Source organism: Panthera uncia, chromosome C2 (genome assembly GCF_023721935.1).
Source record: "Panthera uncia isolate 11264 chromosome C2, Puncia_PCG_1.0, whole genome shotgun sequence".
Lineage (NCBI taxonomy): Eukaryota > Metazoa > Chordata > Mammalia > Carnivora > Felidae > Panthera > Panthera uncia.
Window position 1 is genome coordinate 48,255,014 of NC_064810.1, and position 21,968 is coordinate 48,276,981.

A 21,968-nucleotide genomic window follows, 5' to 3' on the forward strand; every position below is an offset into this window, starting at 1 on the left:
CCCCCCCCCCCCCCCCCCCCGTTCATGCTCTGTCTCTGTCTCAAAAATAAACTTTAAAAAAAATAATAAAATAAAATAAAATAAAATAGCTAAGACATGGAAACAATATGTCCACCAATAGATGAATAAAGAAAATGTGGTATGCATACACAATGGAATATTATCCAACCATCAAAAAAAATCTTGCCATTTGCACAACATGGATGGACCTTGAGGGCATAAGGCTAAGTGAAATAAATCAGACCAAAAAAACAAATACTGTATGATCTCACTTATATGAAGAATCTGAAAAAAAAAAATCTGAAGTTATAAAGAGAACAGATTTGTGGTTGCCAAAGGTGGGGAGTGGGCAAAGTGGGTGAAGGGGGTCAAAATGTACAAAGTTTTAGTTACAATATAAATAAGTCCTGGGAATGTAATATACAGCATGGTGACTTAATGATATTGGGAATGTAATACACAGTATAGTGACTTACTGATATTGATTGTTCATCTGAAAGTTACTAAGAGAGTAGATCTTAAAAGTCTCATCATAAGAAAACTGTGGCTATGTGTGGTGATGGATGTTAACTAAATTTACTGTGCTAAACATTCTGCAATATATACATATACCAAATTATGTTGTATACCTAAAATCAGTACAATGTTATATGTCAGTTGCATCTCAATACATAATAATATCAGTATTGACTCATCAATTGTAATAAATGTACTACACTAATGCAAAGATATTAATAAATGAAATTGTGTGGGGGTAACAGGGGAGGGGGAATTAAGGGGTTTATGGGTACTACCTGTACTATTCCTTCAATTTTTCTGTAAACCTAAAATTACTCTTAAAAAATAGATTCCGTTAATTTTAAAAAGCAAATAAAATGGGGCCACCTGGGTGGCTCAGTTGGTTAAGTATCCAACTTTGGCTCAGGTTATGATTTCACAGCTCAGGACATGATTTCACAGCTTGTAAGTTCGAGCCCCACATCAGGCTCCATGCTGACAGCTCAGAGCCTGGAGCCTGCTTCAAATTCAGTGTCTCCCTCTCTCTCTCTCTGCCCTCCCCTTCTCACACTCTTTCAAAAATAAATAAACATTTTTTACAAAGTAAATAAACTGTCAATACCAAGTGCTAAGAAAGATACAGAGCACCCAGAACTCTCCATACACTGTTGGTGGGAATGCAAAATCATAAAACCACTATGGTAATCAGTTTGGCAATTAAATATATACTTACCATATAATCCAGGATCCCACTCCTAAGTATTTACCCTAGAGAAATTAAAACTTATGCTCACAAAAAAAAAATGTATGCAAATATGTATAGCAGCTTTATTCCCAATTGCCAAAAACCTAGAAACAACCCATATGTCAACGGCGGAAATAAATAAACTACTGACACACACAAAAACATGAATGAATTTCTTTTTTTTTTTTTTTTAATGTTTTATTTATTTTTGAGACAGAGAGAGACAGAGCATGAACAGGGGAGGGTCAGAGAGAGAGGGAAACACAGAATCTGAAACAGGCTCCAGGCTCTGAGCTGTCAGCACAGAGCCCGATGCGGGGCTCGAACTCACGGACCGTGAAATCATGACCTGAGCCGAAGTCAGACGCCTAACCGATTGAGCCACCCAGGTGCCCCAAAACATGAATGAATTTCAATGGCATTATGCTGAGAGTAAAAGTCATTCTCAAAACATTACACATTCTATGATTCCATTTGTGTGACATTCTGGAAAATGTACAAGTGTAGCTACAGAAAACAATGTTACCATGGGTGAAAACTGGAGCCAGAGAACAATTACATAGGGACAGCACCAGGGAATGTTTTGGACTGAGAGAACTATGTATAGTATCTTCATTGTCATAATACTTCTATGAGCCTGTACAGAACTTGTAACTCAGAGCTGTACACTGAGAAAAAAACTATAAATACAAACACACACACGCACGCACACCTTTATTATTGTGGTGATTGCAAAAGCATATACACTTGTCAAAATTCAAAAAGAATTAAAATGGATTAACTTAATTGTATATAAATTAATTCTCAATAAAATTTATTTTTTAAATTAAGGGTGAAAAAATTGAACACACACTTCACAAAAAAAGATATACAAAAGCCAATCAACGTATAAAATGTTTTAACGCCATTAGTCACCAGGAAAATGCAAATTAAAACCAAGTCCAAGGGCACCTGGGTGGCTTAGTCAGTTGAAGATCCAACTTTGCTTTCAGCTCAGGTCATGATCTCATAGTTGTGAGATCAAGCCCTGCATCGGCTCCACACTGCATGTGGAACCTGCTTAATATTCTCTCTTTCCCTCTCCCTCTGCTCCTCCCTGGTGTGTGCACATTCACACACTTGCTTTCTCTGTATATAAAAAAAAGAAAAAAAGTCCAAAAGTCTATCAACAGAATTAAATAAACTGTGTTATGGCCACATAATGGAGTATGATTTAGCAATAAAAAGTAACAAACCACTGATCGATGCAAAACAGGGATGAAATGCAACATTTTGCTGAGCAAAAGAAGCAAAGCACAGAAGAGTGTACGTTGTATGAACAGGCAAAACTATCCTACAGAAATAGAATTCAGAAAAGTGGTTGCTAGTAGTGGGCTAGGGACTGGGAGAGAGGAAAAGATAAGATACAATGGAAAGGGGCACAAACAACTCTCAAGGTTCATGACTGCTCTATTCCTCGGGAAACACTGCAACAGTGAACATCATTTCTCACACTGTAGGGAACTATTTTTGAGCAGGATTGGTTACATATGTCACATTAGTCAAACTTATTCAATTATATACCTAAGACCTGTGTAACCTATTTCATATCATTTTATCTCAATAAAAATCACAAACATGTAAATAAAGGAGTTAAAATTCTACTAAAGACTACGCAAGGTTATCTCTTTGTTCACTGAAACCCTCTAAAAACAATTTAAAAAAGGGTGTGTGAGAGAAACAATAAAGCAAGATACTGGTACAGCCTCAAACTCTACAAACTATGAAGCATACTGAGCAAACGTTGTGAAATCTAAAGCAACAAGACAGCATGGCAATGCTGACACATGAGCCACTTCAAATCTCAAACAGGATACAGATTTCCGAAAAGTAACACTAACTTAAGGAAGACATCCAACTAGGGTGGGAAACTAGTCATGGGAAAAGAAAGTATGTCTCTGAAAGATCTTGTTTCACTCAGTGGGTTAGAAGAAACTAAATAAGAAATAAATGGTTAGTTTCTCAGGAAAAGGAGAATGCTGAAATAAAAAGTTAAGGAAAAAGAGAAGACAGAAGACTATAACACAAACACTTAATATCCAAAGAGCTCTCAGGTGATCCACATCTACCTCTTGAAAGCCAAAAACTAAGGAAGACATGTATGACTGAAGGGTAAAGGAAAAAAAGCATTTAATAAGATACTGCTTAAGAAAACAAACCCAACAAAAAGCCTACGTCTACTTCCAAGAGGCAGTGTATGTGTGTGTGTGTGTGTGTGTATACTTAAAATTATATATAGTATATATAACATTTATTCCACAATAAATTCAATGTCCTAACAAAATACATACATGCAAAGTGACTAAATTTTCTTTAAAATTATGTTTTTTTCTTCCTATTAAATTGGCAACAATTTTACTGTGTGATAATATCCAGTGCCAGTAAGTTTCTAGCAAAATGGGAGCTTTCATTGGTGGCAATATAAATTAGTGCACAGTTTCTGTAAGACAATTTTGCAATGTTTATTAAAATTTAATATACAAATTCCCTTCAACCCAGTAATCCCACTCAAAAATAGTTTTCTACATATGAAAAATGATATTCAAAAAAAAAATGATGTTTGCTGCAGCACTGTTTCTATTAGCAAAACTCTGGAAACAATCTAATACCAGTGCACTAAGTAAATTATATATGGTGACAGATGGTTAACTACGCTTGTGGTGAGCACAGCAAAACATAAAGAGAAGCTGAATCACTATGCTGTACACTTGAAACTAATGTAATATTGTGTGACAACTATATTCAAAAAAAATTTTTAATTATGGTATTTTTATATTTTTAGAGTACTACAAAGCCAAAAAGAATAAAGGAAGTATATCTAAATGTGTTAAAATAGAAAAAAAAATTTAAGAAATATTAAATGCAAACAAAGCACAGAACAGTGTAGATTTCATGATCCCTGTTCTGTAACAATCAAAAAATAATATAAATTATTATTTTTATGGGCATATGTATTTTTTTTCTTGAAAGGAATGAAAAAAAAGCTATTAATAGTGGTTGCCTTTAGGAAAAAGGAACAGAGAAAGATTCTTTAGTCTTTCACCTGTACCTTTCTATACACCCCAAATTTTCTAACCTTACACAATTTCTTTTCTGTCAACAGAAGTCATCTTGACTCATTTATCATTTTTTATACAAAATACAAAAAAGAGAAACAAATGTATTATTTGATGATGTGAACTGAATTGTGCTCCCCATACCCATTCTATATGTTGAAGTCCTAACTGTCAAGACAACTGTTTGTGGAGATGGGCTCTTTACAAAGGTAATTAAGTTTAAATGAGGTCATAAGGGTAGGGACTTACTTAACCCAGGGATTAGTTTGCTTTTAAGAAGAGAAGCACCAGGATGTAGGTACACAGAAAAAAAGGTCATAGGCAGACACAGCAATAAGATGGCCATCTCTAAGCCAAGGAGAAAGGCAATAGAGAAATCAACCCTACCAGCACCTTGATCTTGGACTTCAGCCTCTAGAACTATTGGGAAATAAATTTCTGTTGAGCCACCCAGACCATGGTATTTTGCTACATGAGCCCTAGGAAATGAACACAGGCTCAAATGGATAAACTGGAAAATCTGAGAAAAATTCTATTTTTAAAAAGTGACCAGGCAACAGAAAAAAATATATATACTTAAAATGTGCCATCTTAAGAGTTATTCACAAAAGCTCCATAAAAATGCTTAATAGTGATAAAATTAAAGTTAAAATTTATAATCAGAATATCTTCTAAAGTACAGTTGTGTCACATTTTAAAACATACCCTCTATAATTTACAAAACAAGAGCAAAAGAGCAAATGATTCTAATAAGCTTAGTATTCTTGTAAATTTAAAATACATTGTACAATAATGAGATTTAAATTTCAAGAAAACACTCATGCAAAATAAGGTATACTTAGATTTAAACTAAAGGAGACCCTAACTTCATCACTTCAACAAATACCAGAAATACACTAATTAAAAACTTGTGATTAAATAACACAAAAAACCCAAACAAGGACATATAAAAAAATGAAAACTCAATTTTATTAAAATATTTTAAACATCACCGGGCACCTGGATGGCTCAGTCAGTTAAGCATCTGACTTCAGCTCAGGTCAGGATCTCACAGTTTGTGAGTTCAAGCCCCTTGTGGGGCTCTGTGCTAACAGCTCAGAGCCTGGAGCCTGCTTCAGATTCTGTGTTTTCCTTTCTCTCTGCCCTTCCCTGCTAGCACTCTGTCTCTCTTTCTCAAAAATAAATAAACACTGGGGCACCTGGGTGGCTCAGTCGGTTAAGTGTCCGACTTCAGCTCAGGTCATGATCTAATAGTTTGTGGGTTTGAGCCCCGCATCAGGCTCTGTGCTGACAGCTCAAAGCCTGGAGCCACTTTGGAATCTGTGTCTCCCTCTTTCTCTGCCCCTCCCCCACTCACACTCTTGTCTCTCTAATATAATTAAGCATTTAAAAAATTAAAAAATAAATAAACATTAAAAAATGTTTTAATATTTTCAACACACTAAATAATATTATGTACTTTAAAAAAATAGTTTTTATTTACCCCCTGCAAAGGGAGATCCCAGCGTTCTGAGCTTCTGAGTTTGGACAGTGATGACTGAACACGAACATCCTCTGATTTTGCATTTAACATCTTTGTTATCTGAAATCAGAATGAGAAAATAATTGATCTAACTGAGATATAAATAAGAACTGAATCAGCTAACAGAATCATTATATTACCTGCGTTAATATTTTACTATTAGTTTTTCAGTTTTTTTAAATAAGCTCAACACCTAATGTGAGGCTTTAACTCACGACCCTGAGATCAAGATTTGCATCGTGTACTGACTAAGCCAACCACATACCCCATTTTGCTATTAGTTTTAAATTCCGTGGTTAATTTATAGGTAGTTTAATATAATTTTATTCTAAAAACCTCTCATTCAGTATTAAGGTAGATAAATAAAGTATCACAATAGCTTCCTAACTATAGTTAGGCTTTGCCTAGTATGAGCAAGCCATACTATATTCTCTTACCTACAGTCTCTATCCCTTCTAATCTTTCAAATACTATCCCCGGAGTTCTTTAGTACACAAATCTAAATATGGCTACAATACTTAACATACAACAACAGCACCTACTACATACAGATAAAACTCTTAACAATCTGGGCTCTTTAACATCACCCACACATCACAAACTCTACATCCCACCACACTGTTTATTCAACCTCCTTGAAACACATCATATTATTTCATATCTCTAGACCTTTGTATGTACTGCTCCCTTTGTATATATGTATGAAGAATGCCCTTCCCTCTACTTGTCCCTTATAAAACACTTCAGATTCTGCTCAAAATTTGTCTCCTATCCACACAACTGTCACTCCCAAACCAAGGCATTCCTTTCTCTGGGTATTAGTAGTTGGTTCATTTTTATTACACTATTTATATTACATGTATCATACTATATTATAAATATTTGTCTATATGTCCATCTTCTTCTCCAGGCTATGGAGGTCCTTAAGCAGAGGACCTTAACTTAGTCACCTTTAGATCTCTGAAGTGTATGGCTCATGTATGCTGTATAAACAAATGAATGTATGGATTACAACCACAAGTTTGAAATCATTTGTTTAGAATTTAAATACCTTAAATTTCACATTAAGAGAAAGTTATAAATGATAGTTAAGCATCAAATTCAGCCTACAAAATATAACATAATAAGTACTATATCAACTACATCCATTAGCAATCCATAAAATGATTTCAGTGAGAGTAAAGTGTAAGTCATGAGAACACAGTAAATTTGAACAAAGGTTATCGCAACCCTTATTTCACAGCAATCTGAGTTGATCCTCCAAGGCACTAATAACTTCTTAATTACTTATACCTAATCTGTATAAAAAGGTACCTATTTTTATGTTTTCATCTGCAAAAGACAATATTATCTCTAAGTCATTTCCTTCATATTCTTAATTAGGGAACAACAATTGCTTCCTCAAAGGGTAACGATAAGGTCTTCAGGCTGTTCACACCCATGGATTCGTTGTGAGCAGGTTATTTAGCCTATATTGGATAATGTGGCATATTATATTTTTTCCCAAAATGGCCACACCAATATTCCACATTCCACAAGCTCTTCTTACAATGTGACAATGACAGTCCTCCAACATCAGGTGCAGTTTACGTTCCTTCCCCTTGAATCTGGGCAGACCTGTGACTTCCAAGGCTAGATCATTAAAGGTAATACTTATATTGCTTCAGCCTGGCTTTTGCATGCTTCTGTGTTCTCTCTTCCTTCCTCTCTTTTTTTTCCTCCCTTTCCCTCAATACACATTCCTCAGGAGACCTGAGCCAATAGAAAAAAATCTTGGACACCCTTAAGCCACTATACTGGAAACATCGAAAAAGAAATAAATCTACACCATGATACTGAGTTTTCTCAGCACAGGAATCAAGATAAGTGAGTGAGCAAGCCTTCAAAGTGATCAAAGGCCCTGACCTCCAAGCCAACCTAGCTAACTCGCAAGTGAAAAAAAGAAAAGTTATCTCCAATTGAACCATGCCCAGACTGCAGATTCCTGAATAAAATAAGTTCAAACTACTAAGTTTGGGGTAAGTAGTTACATGGCCCTTATAATAACCTAAAAAGTTGCCCAGTTCAGGGAAACAATCAACAGAACTAGAAGGCAACCTATGGAATGGGAAAAGATATTTCTGAAATACTTATTTGATAAAGGGTTAGTATCCAAAATCTATAAAGAACCTATCAAACTCAACACCCCAAAAACAAATAATCCAGTGAACTATTGCGAAGAAGACATAAACAGGCACTATTCCCAAGGAGACATCCAGATGGCTAACATGAAAAGATGCTCAACATCACTCATCAGGGAAATCCAAATCAAAACCACAATGAGATACTACCTCACACCGGTCAAAATGGCTAAAATTAACAATTCAAGAAACAACATATGTTGGCAAGGATGTAGCAAAAAGGGAATCCTCTTACACTGTTGGTGGGAATGCAAACTGGTATAGCCACTCTGGAAAACAGTATGGAGGTTCCTCAAAAAATTAAAAATAGAACTACCCTACGAACCAGCAACTGCTCTACTGGGTATTTATCCAAGGGATACAGGTATGCTGTTTCAAAGGGACACGTGCACCCCGTGTTTATAGCAGCACTATCAACAATAGCCAAAGTATGGAAAGAGCCCAAATGTCCATCGACTGATAAGCGGATGAAGAAGATGCGGGGTATATACAAAAAGGAATAATACTTGGCAATCAAAAAGAATGAAATCTTGCCATTTGCAACAATGTGGATGCAGCTGGAGTGTATTACACTAAGCAAAATAAGTCAATCAGAGAAAGACAAATATTATACAATTTTACTCATCTGTGGAATTTAAGAAACAAAACAGATGAGCATAGAGAAAAGGAAGTAAAAATAAGTTAAAAATAGGGAGGCAAACCATAAGAGACTTTTTTTTTCATAAGAGACTTAAATAGTGAGAGCAAAATGAGGGTTGCTGGAGGGGAAAGGGGAAGGAAATGGGCTAAATGGGTGATGGGCATTAAGAAGGGCACTTGTTGGGATGAGCACTGGGTGTTATATGTAGGTGATAAATCACTAAACTCTACTCCTGAAACCAATACTACACTACATGATAACTACCTTGGATATTAAAAAAAAAAGAAAAAAGAAAAGAAAGAAAAAAAAGTTACCCAGTTCAAACTTGTAGGACAGTAACTAAAATTTAGAAAAGTACTGTGTATTCTGTAAAATTAGTTTCTTATAAAATACTGCTGATGTCTTCTGTAGAAGATTTTATATTCTTTTTCCACAGTAACTTGTTTTCAATCATTTTACCTATGAATGGCTTATACTCAGTATCAATGAATTATTTACCCTAATAAATATTTATGTATACTTCTATTAGGACAGACACAAAATATAATTTATCCTATATTCAAAAAGGGCAGTTCTTGGGGCACATGGGTGGCTCAGTTGGTTAAGCATCTGACTTCCTGATTCCAGCTCAGGTCATTATCTTATGGTTTGTGAGACTGAGCCCCGTGACAGGCTCTACACTGACACTGTGCAGCCCACTTAGGATTCTCCTCTCCCTCTCTCTCTGCCCTTCCCCTGCTCATTCTCTCTCTCTCTCTCTCAAAAATAAACAAACATTAAAAGAAAAAGGGCAGTTCTCTATTCCCTCCAAAGTATAGACACATGAAATACGGATATTTATTAAAACTCTATAAACTAGCATTAAAAGCTTTGAAAATAAAAGTATATATAAGTATTTATGAAAAGGGATATAGACCACATATTATTTTAATATAGAAAAAGTAGAAATAATAAAAGAACAATAATGCAAAATTATGGCAAAATTAAACCAAGTAAGATACTATTCAGTTGTTATTAAATAACATGTTCCAGAAAATTAATGATATTAAGAAATTATTTTGGGGGAGCCTGACTGCCTCAGTCAGAAAAGCATGCAACTCCTGATCTCAGGGTCATGAGTTTGAGCCCTACTCAAACTGGGTGCAGAGATTACCAAAAAAAATAAACTTTAAAAAAAAAAGAAATTATTTCAAATAAAATAAGTATAAAAGAAAAACACAGATTCAGAATGATCTTTCTTTATAAGGCAAAAAAAAAAAATCCATGAATAGAAATAAAATGTGAAAGGCTGTACATAACAATGTTTGACAGTGATTATCTCTAGTGAGATAAGAGATGAATTTTATTTTCATTTTTGTGTTTTCCTAGCTTCCAAATGTTTTGATAGGAATACAATGCAACTGTTAAAGGTAAGGGAAAAAATATTAATATTTAAAGCTCCAGAAAAGCCTCTGCTGTAGCTTCCTGATTAATAAATTATAGATTTAAATCTCTCACACTAATATTGTATACAAGCATAGGACAAGCAGATTTCAGGTACAACTAACTACTGTCAGTTTTTTCCACGCTCACTTTTTTCTTAATGACTGATAAAAAAATAATGTAAGCCTTTTTGCAACAACTTGATCTAGTCTTACACAAATTTTAATCATGGTCTCAGCTGTGTACAACCAATAAAGATTCTAAGCTATTCATGATTCTATAAAGCATACATTATAATTCCATTTACAAGAATCAGAAGGAACTCCTAACACTCTCAAGTATTTCAACAGGCTTCTAATAAAGATTCAAATTTAAACTTTTAAGGCAAAAATGGGTTCTAAATCTCCTTCCCTTCACATTACACTTAAACATATCAATAGAACTCTAATAACTTCCCCAAAACAAAGCTCAAGAGCATTTATTTTACTTACTAATGTTCAAATGTAATACTAAACAAGCTCTTCAGCAGATCAAGTCATGTAGTCACCTTCAGGTTCATTCTATACCTGATTCATTACAGTATAGCCTTCAAAAAGAAAATGCTATCAAAAGCAGATAATCCAGGAGAAAAAAAAGATGCTGGAATCCACTGACAAGTTACACATTACTAACATATGCTCATTAAATTGTTCAGGTTAAAATGATCTCTGCCATGTTCTTAATACAGAACTTCAGAATCTTAATCGCTTACTTATTCAGATACTACTTAAATATAAAGTTATTATTTAAAGAAAATTGGGGGGTCTGTCCAAAGGTATGGCTATTACTTACCAAGGAAGAATAAAAGTCTTATTTTTCAGGGTGCTTGGATGGATCAGTTGATTAAGTGTCGGACTCTTGATCTCTGCTCAGGTCATGATCTCATGGTTCATGAGATTCAGCCCTCTGAAGTGCAGAGCCTACTTAGAATTCTCTCTCCCTCTTACTCTCTGTCTCCCCATCCCCACCCTCTCAAAATAAATAAATAAATAATTTTTTAAACTCTTATTTTTCAATATTCAAACTAGAATAGCAACTTCCTCATACGTAAATCCAAAAACTATGGATCCCCCATTAGCAGAATTCAAGGTATTCACACTCTTACTTCACATATACCAAGATATCAGCTTTGGGGCACCTGGTTGGCTCAGTCAATTAAAATTAAGCATATGACTCTTGATCTCAGCTCAGGTCATGATCTCATGGTAAGTTCCAGCCCGCACTGAAAGGAGACTGCTTGAAATTCTCTCTCTGCCAATCTCTCTGCTCCTCCCCCCATGTGTTTTCTCTTTTTCTCTCTCTCTCCCTCCCTCTCTCTTTCTCTCTCAAAATAAATATATAAACTTGAAAAAAAAAAAAAAAACAGGGAGTGAGAGGGTGAACAGGCTTGAATTAACCTACATTCAGCTATTAAAAGGCCAGTGGCACCTGGGTGGCTCAGTCAGTTAAGCATCCGACTCTTGGCTTCACTCAGGTCATGTCTCACAGTTAGTGAGTTGGAGCCCCACATCAGCCAGTCTCTGCGCTATAAGCTTGGGATTCCCTCTCTCTCCACCCCTCCCCTGCTCATACTCTCTCTCTCTCTCTCTCTCAAAATAAATAAACTTAAAAAAATATATCCAAAAAAAAAAAAAAAAAGGCCAGGAATAATTTAGGAAATAATGATGTTCCAGAGATTTAGCTACAAGGATAACGACTACAGCACTGTTCATAATTTCTTTTTTTAATTAAAAACAATTCAAGGGGTGCCTGGCTAGCTCAGTTAGTAAAACATGTGACTTCTGATCTCCGCGTCATGAGTTTGAGCCCCATGTTGGGTGTAGTTTACTTAAAAAACAAACAAACAAACAAAACTCAAAAATACAATAGGATATTGATTAACTGTGATACACCCATATAACTGAATACAATGTAGCCATTAAAAATGTTTGCTACTGTTTTCCTGGTACTTATGCCTAGTATAGTGTCCAATACATGTTAAGTACTCAACAAATACCTACTGAGCCATACTTTAAATTTGATTTCAGAAAATGATGTTCATAATATATAGTTAAGCAGAAAAAGCAAATTATAAAACAGTATTCTGTGGTTTTCTACTTTTTAATATTTAAATATGTGTTTGTTATACATGGATATGCAAATAGAAAAACTAGGTGGGAATGCAAGCTGGTGCAGCCACTCTGGAAAACAGTATGAAGGTTCCTCAAAAAATTAAAAATAGAGCTACCCTATGACCCAGCAATTGCACTACTAGGCATTTATCCAAGGGATACAGGTATGCTGTTTCGAAGGGACACGAAACTATGTAACTATGTACTATGTAACTAGGTACTACGTAACTATTAGTTATATGCTAACTAATTTGGATGTAAATTAAAAAAAAATAAAACATAAAACAAGTTAAAATAAAAACAAAACAAAAAAAATAGGAAAACTAGGAAGATATACATCCAAACATTAATTTTGGTCCTGCCTGAGTGGTCTTTTTTCCTCAACTCACTTTTCTAATTTCTCTACAACAAACTGGTATTGCTTTAGAAAAAAATTTTTTTAAGTTTATTTGTTTATTTTGAAAGAGAGAGCGAGCAATGGGAGGGGCAGAGACAGAGAATCCCAAGCAGGCTCTGCACTGTCAGCACAGAGCCCTATGCAGGACTCAAACTCACAAACCATGAGACCATGACCTGAGCTGAAATCAATAGTCTGATGCTTAACTGTCTGAGCCATCCAGGGGCCCCTTCAGAAATATTTTTCAAATACTTTAAAGTCAAAATGTATCAGTGTCTTGTACCTATACCCATCACAGCCCTAATTCTTTCAGTAATTTATTTCCCTAGCTACCTTGAGAGAAAAAGCAGTAATATAAACTACTAACAAGAATTTAATATGCTGGGGCACCTGCATGGCGCAGTTGGTTAAGTATCTGACTACAGCTCAGGTCATTATCTTGCCGTTGGTAGGTTCGAGCCCCATGTCGGACTCTGTGCTGACAGCTGAGTCTGGAGCCTGCTTCAGATTCTGTGTCTCCCTCTCTCTCTCTCTCTCTGCCCATCTTCTGCTTGCACTCTCTCCCTCTCGAAAATAAATAAATATAAAAAAAAATTTTTTTAAGAATTTAATATACTGGGGCACCTGGGTGGCTCAGTTGGTTAAGCGCCGACTTCAGCTCAGGTCATTATCTCATCGTTCGTGAGTTCGAGCCCCGCATCAGGCTCTGTGCTGACAGCTCAGAGCCTGGAGCCTGCTTTGGATTCTGTGTCTCCCTCTCTCTCTGCTCCTTCCCCACTTGTGCTCTTTCTCCATCTCTCAAAAATAAATAAACACTAAAAAAAAATTTTTTTTTTTAAAGTATCAGTACTGAGGGGGGGCACCTGGGTTATTCAATCATTTAAGCACCTGACTCTTGACTTCAGCTCAGGTCATGATCTCACAGATTCAAGCGCGCTAGGTTCTCTCTTCCTCCCTCTCTGCCCCTCTTCCCCCTCAAAATAAATAAACTTAAAAAAAAAAAAAAAAAAGCAGCATGTCCAAAGGGCACAGAAGCCAAACTAAAAGATCTGCCAATACCAAAGCTAGAACATTTGAGCAACAAAACCAATAATGCTACAATAAATTATAACCCATAGAATAAAATACCTATGAATCCATATTGATAAAAATAAATAACTGAATAAATAAATAAGGAGGGAAGAGGGGCAGGTCTCCCTTACAGAAGAACTTCAATTAATAAATATGAAGGGAATGAGGGAAATAGAAAATCACCAATAGACTATTGTATACACAATCACTGCAGGCAAGATCCACCACTAGGTGGTTAAACAGTGAGCGAAAGTTTAAGAAACAGTGTATTTGCAGTACAGATTCAAAGTAGCTCTCCCAAGATACCTATTACAAAGTGAAGGAGTAACCAGATAGAAGCCATCTTAAGCAGGCAGTCAGGACTGACATAACCAGTAATGGTTACACTGATAGGATACACTGAGAAGGGCACATCACATATTCTTTCCAAAACACCATAACTTTAATCTAATTATAAGAAACCAGAGACAAAGCCAAATTGAGAGATATTCAACAAAATACTGAAAAAAATCACAGTACTCTTTTAAAATGTCATGACCATGAAGGAATACGGACTGAAGAACTGTCACAGAATGAAGGAAATCAAGGAGACATGACACCTAAATGCAACGTGGGATCCTGGAACAGAAAAATGACATTAGTGTGAAAAAAAAAAGAAAACAAAACAAAACAAAACTGGGGCACCTGGCTGGCTCAGTCGGTGGCGCATGAGATTTCAGGGTTTTGAGTTCAAACCCCACGTTGAGTGTAGAGATTACTTTAAAATAAGATTTTTTTTAATGTTTATTTATTATTGAGAGAGACAGACAGAGTGCGAGTGGGGGAGGGGCAGAGAGCGATGGGGACACAGAATCCGAAGCAGGCTTCAGGCTCCGAGCTGTCAGCACAGAGCCTGATACAGGGCTTAAACTCGTGAACCATGAGATCATGACCTGAGCCAACATCGGATGCTTAACCGACTGAGACACCCAGGCCCCCCCAAAACAAAATCTTTAAAAAACCTTACGAAATCCAAATGTCTGTAGCTTAAAGTATTGTACCAACATTAATTTCTTAATTGTGGTCATTGCACTGTGGTTATGTAAGATACTAACACTAGGGGAAGCTGAGTGAAGGGTAGATGCAAACGCTGTACTATTTCTGTAAATTTTCTGTAAATCTAAAGGTACTGGAAAATAAAAAGTTAAAAAAAAAATAGTGCAGTTCATCTAAAAATAAAACAAATGTATTTACTCAATACTATGAACTTCTAATGGTGGACTTTCAGATTCAACTGCATGAAGCAACAGCCTAAAACAGAGCATTTCACTTCACTGGAGGTATTAAACACAGAAGCAGCAGTAGTCAATACAGAGGTATTTAAAATTGGGAATGGTAGCAATGTGAGAATTTCTTTTTATCCCCCTCATTTACGCCACTGAAGCCAAATCCAGAATTTTGAGTGAATCCACACACAAATCCACGCTCCACAAATGTGAAGTAAGCCAAGGCAGAAGAGTACCTAAAGCCATACTTTCTGTTTGGTCTTGTGGTCTGTGTGCTCTTGATTCTCTCTCAAAGCCCTCTTTATGGTTTCTTCTCCCTCTTTGTTCCATGAAATGTACCAAATTAAAGTTCTCTCTGTCAAATTAAAAGTCCTCTCTGCATAATTTGGAATGCTTCAGTAAAAGGTGTCTAATAAATTATTACAATGTATATCAGGATACTACTGTGTTTAAGTCACAAAATGCTAGGGGCGCCTGGGTGGCTCCTTTAAGCATCAGACATCGGCTGAGGCTGTGATCTCACAGGCTAGAGCCCTCCATCAGGCTTTGCACTGACAGTGCAGAGCCTGCTTGGAATTCTCTGTCTCTCCCTCTCTCTCTCCAGCCCTCCCCCACTTGCATTCTCTCTCTCTCTCTCTCTCTCTCTCTCTCAGAATAAACTTAAGTAAATAAAATATCACAAAATTCTAGAGGAAAAAAGATCATTTTTCTAAAAACAAATTATATTTTTTGAAACACTTTCTACATAGGTAGAAACTTCATTTTGCTTCTTTTGCTACTCTTGGCTTACATAAAAGAACTAAATAAATTTTTTTTAAAGTTTCACAGGAAATATTTTAAATAGTAATTTTCAGCACATGACTTGAGCACAACTTTTGTATATCTACAGTATTAAAATGAATGATAACTAATATATTCAGTTATCAAAGAAATGCTGGGTTATGTTTTATATAAAATCTAAAATAAGGTCTGGAAACTGTACTGATACATCTCACAATGATTTAAGTAAGTCACATCCCAGAAATTTTCTTGGTTAACCCTTGAAATAATTAGGATATACCATTCCCTATAAAACACTGATTAAGTTTTTATATTTTCTTTAAATTTTTGTTTAAAAAATAAATAGCAAAATACTTTCAATATTAGTAACTCTGAAGATAATGAACAGATTAAAAGCAAAACTAATGCATACCTTATGTAACTCAGAAGATGAAGACTTTTTCCTTTTTCCTTCTGTGACAATTTCTACAAAGACATGGTAAAAATTATCATTTAATATCTAAATGAAATACACAGTGTAATAAAATAAATCCTCTCACAGCTATCCTTTGTTTTAAATTAACCTGTTAGAATTTGAATTTACATTGATATATTTTACAGAATCTAATGGACTAAACATAAAGGTCAAAAAATAATCTGAAGAGCAGCAAGTTCTCACAAAATGTCTTCATTAAATAATATATATGATGACAATAGAAAAAAGAAGAAAACTTGGCTCTAAGAACTAAATAAAATATCACCCAGCAAAAGTCCAATAGGTGTTCAACAAATGTTGGTTGAACCATATGACCAGATAGATTTTTGTAATTGGGAAGCGGGGGAATGAAGCAAAAGGTGAGAGTTACATTGGGAATATTCTACAAAAACATTTTCAGGGGTATCTGGGTGGTTCTGTCAGTTAAGTTCCGACTCTTGATTTTGACACAGTTCTTGAGATTGAGCCCCGCATCAGGCTCTACACAGACAGTGTGGAGGCTGCGTGGGATTCTCTCTCTCAAAATAAACTTAAAAAAAAAAAAAAAATCTGCAAATGTGTTATTAGCTCCCTCTCCCTTTATAAAAGATATGTTTTTTTGCCCCAAATTCTTGCTCTTAGACTTGTTAGCACTTCTGAAGAAAGTCACATAATAGTAACTGCAAATACTACTTACTACTATTACTACTACTAACTACAAAACTCACACTTGTTTTTTTTTCTTTTAATGTTTATTCATTTTTGAGAGAGACACATACAGTGTGAACAGGGGAGGGGCAGAGAGAGAGGGAGACAGAAGTTGAAGCAGGCTCCAGGCTCTAAGCTATGTGCACAGAGCCCCACACAGGGCTCAAACCCATGGCCTGCAAGATCATGACCTGAGCCCAAGTCAGCCACTTAACCTACTGAGCCACCCAGGTGCCCCAAAATTCACACTTGTTTTAACAAAGACTTTCAAAGTTAGTTAACAGTTCTTTTATTCATCCCTGACTACTTATTCCATTTTGAGCTCCTATTACCACTTGAAAGTCCTTTTTGTTTTTTCAAAAGATGATCTTTCTTTGCTTCACTTAAAAGCCATGACTACAATATCATTAACTTCTCAAAATTTATTTGTATCTTTAACCATCTTCCCTCCTTTCTGCACATCTCAAGAAACTCTTGATTCCAATCTCCCCCATTTCTTTTGGAACCTCACCCCATCAATTATCTCCTACTTAATATCTTTCTCTTTCCACTGACCCCTTTCCAGCTCCATACCAATCTGATTTAAGTGTCTTAGAGTCTTAAGGAAAAAAAATTCCTTTCTACCTAATGTCCTACTCCAAATTGTTCAGAAATCTCTTTTTTTTTTTCCTTTTTTTTTTTTTTTTTTTTTTTTTACATTTTGTTTTCCTTGTTTCATTCAGCCTCTTGAAATCTGGCTTCCGTCCTACTAAAATCAGTGGTAAAAGTAACCTCCTAATTGCCAAACTCAGCACTCTCACACTATTTTAACTCTGTAATTTACACTGCTTTTCACTCTCCTTGTTTCCTAATTTGCCCATCTGCCCACCAATGTCTCTTCCTCTTTACATTGAAATTAAATGTATGTGATTCAAGATGTTTTTCACTCTGTACGTTCTGTGGGTAATTCCATTCATGCCAATGGCTTCAGCTAACATCTATGCACATAATGTAGTTTTATCATGATTAATTGCAGATTCTGATTTTGACCTTCAAGTATCGTTCATTACACCTATAATGCAAAATATGCAGACAGCACCAGGGCCTACTAAAAAAATAAAGGCATATCATCATGGGACACTAGATCCTCAAGAAAGAATGGGGGGGGGGGGGAGGAGAGAAGAGTTTCACAATCAAACAAGTTTGAATAACAGTGCATGCTCAGCTACTCTTTTGCAGAGGCTCAGTGTACTATAGCGTAACAAAGGCTCTAAAAATTCTGCAATAAATTAATTTTTCTTGTAACTACAGCTCTCATACTTATTTGTCCACAGAAACTTCTTTTTTCCAAGTGAGACTCACCCATGCCCTGTGACAGCAAAAGAAGTTAAAATTATATATTTTGTAATCAGACCAGACTTTGAATCCTGGCTCTGCTTCTTACTTGCTATTGCTAACAGTTGCTTACCCTCTCTAAATCCAGTTTTCTCATCTGTATATCAGAAATAATAACCACTTCACAGGGCTTTTGAAAGAATTAAAGTCCCTAAAATTCTTAGTACACTGCTTAGTACCAAAGTACTCAACGTATGTACCCTTAACTTAAATGAAAGTGAACACAGATTCCTTGCATGTTGCCTGAAGCAATCCATTGAAAACCTGAAATTCACTTGAAATTTCCTGTTTGAAATCAAAGATTCATTTGAAAATTGTTATCTATGACTCTAATTTATCTGTTATACTTTTGTTATTAAACATTTCTAATGGTCATTCTCCCTTGAATGACCTGTGCATTATTTAATTATTATTTTACTCAGTTGTTAGTGGACCCGTCTTTGGCACCAGTGAATTTTTTATCTGTGTCCCATTTAATTTACTGCTTTTGATATTCTGTGAACTTGAAAATAAGATATTCATGCTCATTGGGGTTACAAATAATTTTAAAATATAGATACAACGTACTCTGAAGAAAAGCTAGAGAAGCTTCTCACAAGTAAACTTTAGCATACAGACTTTGTAATTTCTCGTCTCACTGCTCAAAGGTGTTTTGTGCTTTATTCCTGATTAATGGACACATTACAGAAAAGTAAGTTAATCAGAGCTTTTGTGATTCTTCTACTTATAAAATTTTTCTTTTAATTTTAAAATATCAATTCATTTAAAAATAAACTCATTGCATGCTAACATGGCTCAAGTATTATATGAAAAATAATTGTTTTAATGTTGAGAAGAATGGCAGTATTTTACTTATTTGCAAATCTCTTTCATGTCTAGCTTAATAAAAGACAACTGTTTCCCCCCCATCTGTTTCTGCATTCAATTTGTTGTGATACATGTCATGTAGCCTCTGGAAAACTCTCCTGTACACATGTGGGAGAATAAGAGGAAAAGGTAAACAGTGTCTTAGAATTGTTACAAAAATAATTTTGACCTCACAGACCCAGAAGGGTCTCAGGGAACCCAGAGGTCCCCAACACACCTTAAGAACCAGTGCCTAAAGCAGATTATAACCATGCTGGAAACCATCCCACTCTTAGAGTTATCAGTTACATGAATCCATAAATACTTGTTTTGTGTTTAACTTAAACCAATTGCAAGTGAGTGCTACTTGCAACTAAAAGATATATCAGCAATGCACTATGTAACCCTTCACAGTTTCTTCTTTAGGTGTATGTTTTAGGGAAACCTAGTGCAGTCTCACAGAGGAAACTTTGAAACTTCATTTTTTTTTTTCCCCTACTGCCATCCACATTCTACTTCTAACTAAATAGAATTCTTCCTATTAATCAAATTCCTCTCTTTGGGTACTTGGAAATTCTGATGACCACAAATGTCACTTCCGGTCATAAGTTCAAGTTAGCAACCACTCCTAATGAAATGGCAAATATATGCATACAAATATCACACAGAATCCAGAATCCCTTCAAACCAACTGATTAGTTTTATTTCTGATAATCTGTGGAGAAAATTAAACATACTTTAGAATCATTCTTAAAAATTAATATTCGTCTCTTAAAACCAGATGAATACTGGAAAACAGCTAGGTAATATTAGATTTGAGAATGGGTTTTATACAATAGCAATTATTTTTCAAAAAGGACAGCTCCAAAAAGAAAATCACCAGGAAAAAAAAAAAAAAATCTTCTCCAGAGGTATAGGTAACATAAACATCACTATCTTTTATGAAATAACAGCTGTGTTTTCAAATTTTACCTCCCACGGCTACTTGCATCATGTTAACTGTAATAAATGTGACAAGTGAAAGGAGATGGGATTTGCTGAAGGACAGGGTTAATATCTTGCTGCTCCCCCTCAAAAGAAATGTATTAAGATGAAATGCACTTAATTGAAAAAAGGCTGTGCATCTTAAACTGAAGAATAATAATCCCTAAAGCTCTGTTAGAAAGCATGCAATTGGCAGCAGATGAACAATGCGCATTTTCCTAATGTGTAAATTTTACATGAAGGTCTTAGAAGAGGAAAAAAAGTATATTAAAATAAACACTGATCTATTGCAGGCTGGTACTTTCATATATGTAATGCACATACTTTCAAAGGCAAAGAATATCCCTAGAAAACACACACACACACACACACACACACACACACACACAGTTGCTTATGAAAAGGGAGTCAGGTTTTTAACTGCTTCAAGCAATGTCCCAGAAATCCTGTTCACTCCTCCTTTGCAAATAAGGCAGAAAAAGGTTTGAGACGCACTGCCATCAGAGACTCCTAATTAATTTGTAATTGCTAAGACTGTCTCTGCAAAAATAAACGGTATAGTAAGAAAGGAGACAATGAATTAACTGATTCATTGGGTGTTAGTTTGTGGACTGAACTGTAAGCTTATTAAAAATAGACTCCTCCCCCTCTCCTCCTCCAGTGCATCCACAGGACTTAACACGAGGAAATGAGGTACTCTTAGCAGATGAGATCTTTGACAAAAACTTGTTGACTACGAGGAGCTCTACCTCATGTCTTACAACTCCACTTTTGTGTTTCCAACATGTAGTACCCCGAGCTGAAGCCATAAAGCAATTTCAAAAACAAAAATACACGGAGAATAAAAACACAATGGAAGCACAACTTCAAATCCTTTGTTCGACTTTTTAATCACTTCTGGAAGAAGCAGCAGGAGGCTGGAAAAGAAAAAGGTTATTAAGAGGGCCTGTTCAAAAGAACGAAACCCGTCGCAGCGCTGATCTGAGCGACGAAGTGTCAATTAACAAGCCCCGCCTCTCCCCCTTTGCAGCCGCTGCTATACCTGCCCCGAGGTAAGGGGGTGAGAAGGAAGCTGAATCGAGAATCAAAGAAATAGAGAAGAAGTGGGGTCAGGGGCTGGAAGTGAAACTGGTACACTGGTGGAATTGGAAGAAGGCGTGGCAGGGGAGCGGCAAGCCAACCGGGAAGATTCCTGGGCCGACGAGACTCACGCAAGGTGTTCGGGGGACGAGGGAAAACCTGAAGGGGTGTTGGGGTTAAGAGCGGCCAGCGCTTTGATGACAGCTAGGACTCGGTCTCCGACTGGCAGAGGCGGGGGCGCCCCGGGAGTCTTCCATTGTGCGCGCCCCTCCGCTCGTACCCTCCCCGCCCCTCCCCTCCCCGCGCGAACGGGAGCCCGAGCCCCCACGGGAGCTCGAGCCCGAGCCCTCTCTGGTCCGGGCCGCCGCACCCGTCGCCGCCTGTACCTCCCATTTGCCCAAGGTTGAAGAGAATATGCTCAAGCCCTCCTCCGACCCGTTCTCACCGGATGAAGATCGACGTCGCCCGGCCTTCCCCTTGTCCATCTTCTCTTCCTCCTGGTGGAGTCGCAGTTGCTGTCGCTGTCACCTCAAGACCCCTCAGGCTGGGGAAGAGAGGGGGAGGGGAGGGGGGGGAAGGAAAGCCAGGAAAGTACGAACAGCGCTTGCGCAAGAGCCGTCGCCTGCCCTCAGACCGGAAATCAGCTGCCCCTCCCACCTCACCCGGAAATCACTTCCTGGGACTTGTTTTCTCTGCGGGTTGCCACCTCGAATGCCTATTTAGTGGTACTATTCTTGTTATCTCTGAACCTATCGGA

General features: G+C 36.5%; 1 protein-coding gene across 8 annotated transcripts in view; it reads right to left on the reverse strand.

The window, feature by feature from the left end:
* Positions 1-21,833, reverse strand: part of SENP7 (SUMO specific peptidase 7) — a 155,891-nt gene extending 134,058 nt beyond the window's left edge. For 6 of the 8 annotated variants that reach the window (XM_049628097.1, XM_049628096.1, XM_049628095.1 and 3 more), the window contains exons 1-3: positions 21,657-21,833; positions 16,178-16,230; positions 5,822-5,920 (exon numbers count right to left, since the gene is read on the reverse strand). In XM_049628097.1, the coding sequence (XP_049484054.1) occupies positions 5,822-5,920; positions 16,178-16,230; positions 21,657-21,696 (192 nt within the window). In that variant the 5' untranslated portion in view covers positions 21,697-21,833. Of the gene's footprint in view, positions 1-5,821; positions 5,921-10,933; positions 14,339-16,177; positions 16,231-21,656 lie in introns of all 8 variants that reach the window. The other 2 variants (XM_049628092.1, XM_049628093.1) reach the window with 2 other exon arrangements.
* Positions 21,834-21,968: the final 135 nt, after the last annotated feature.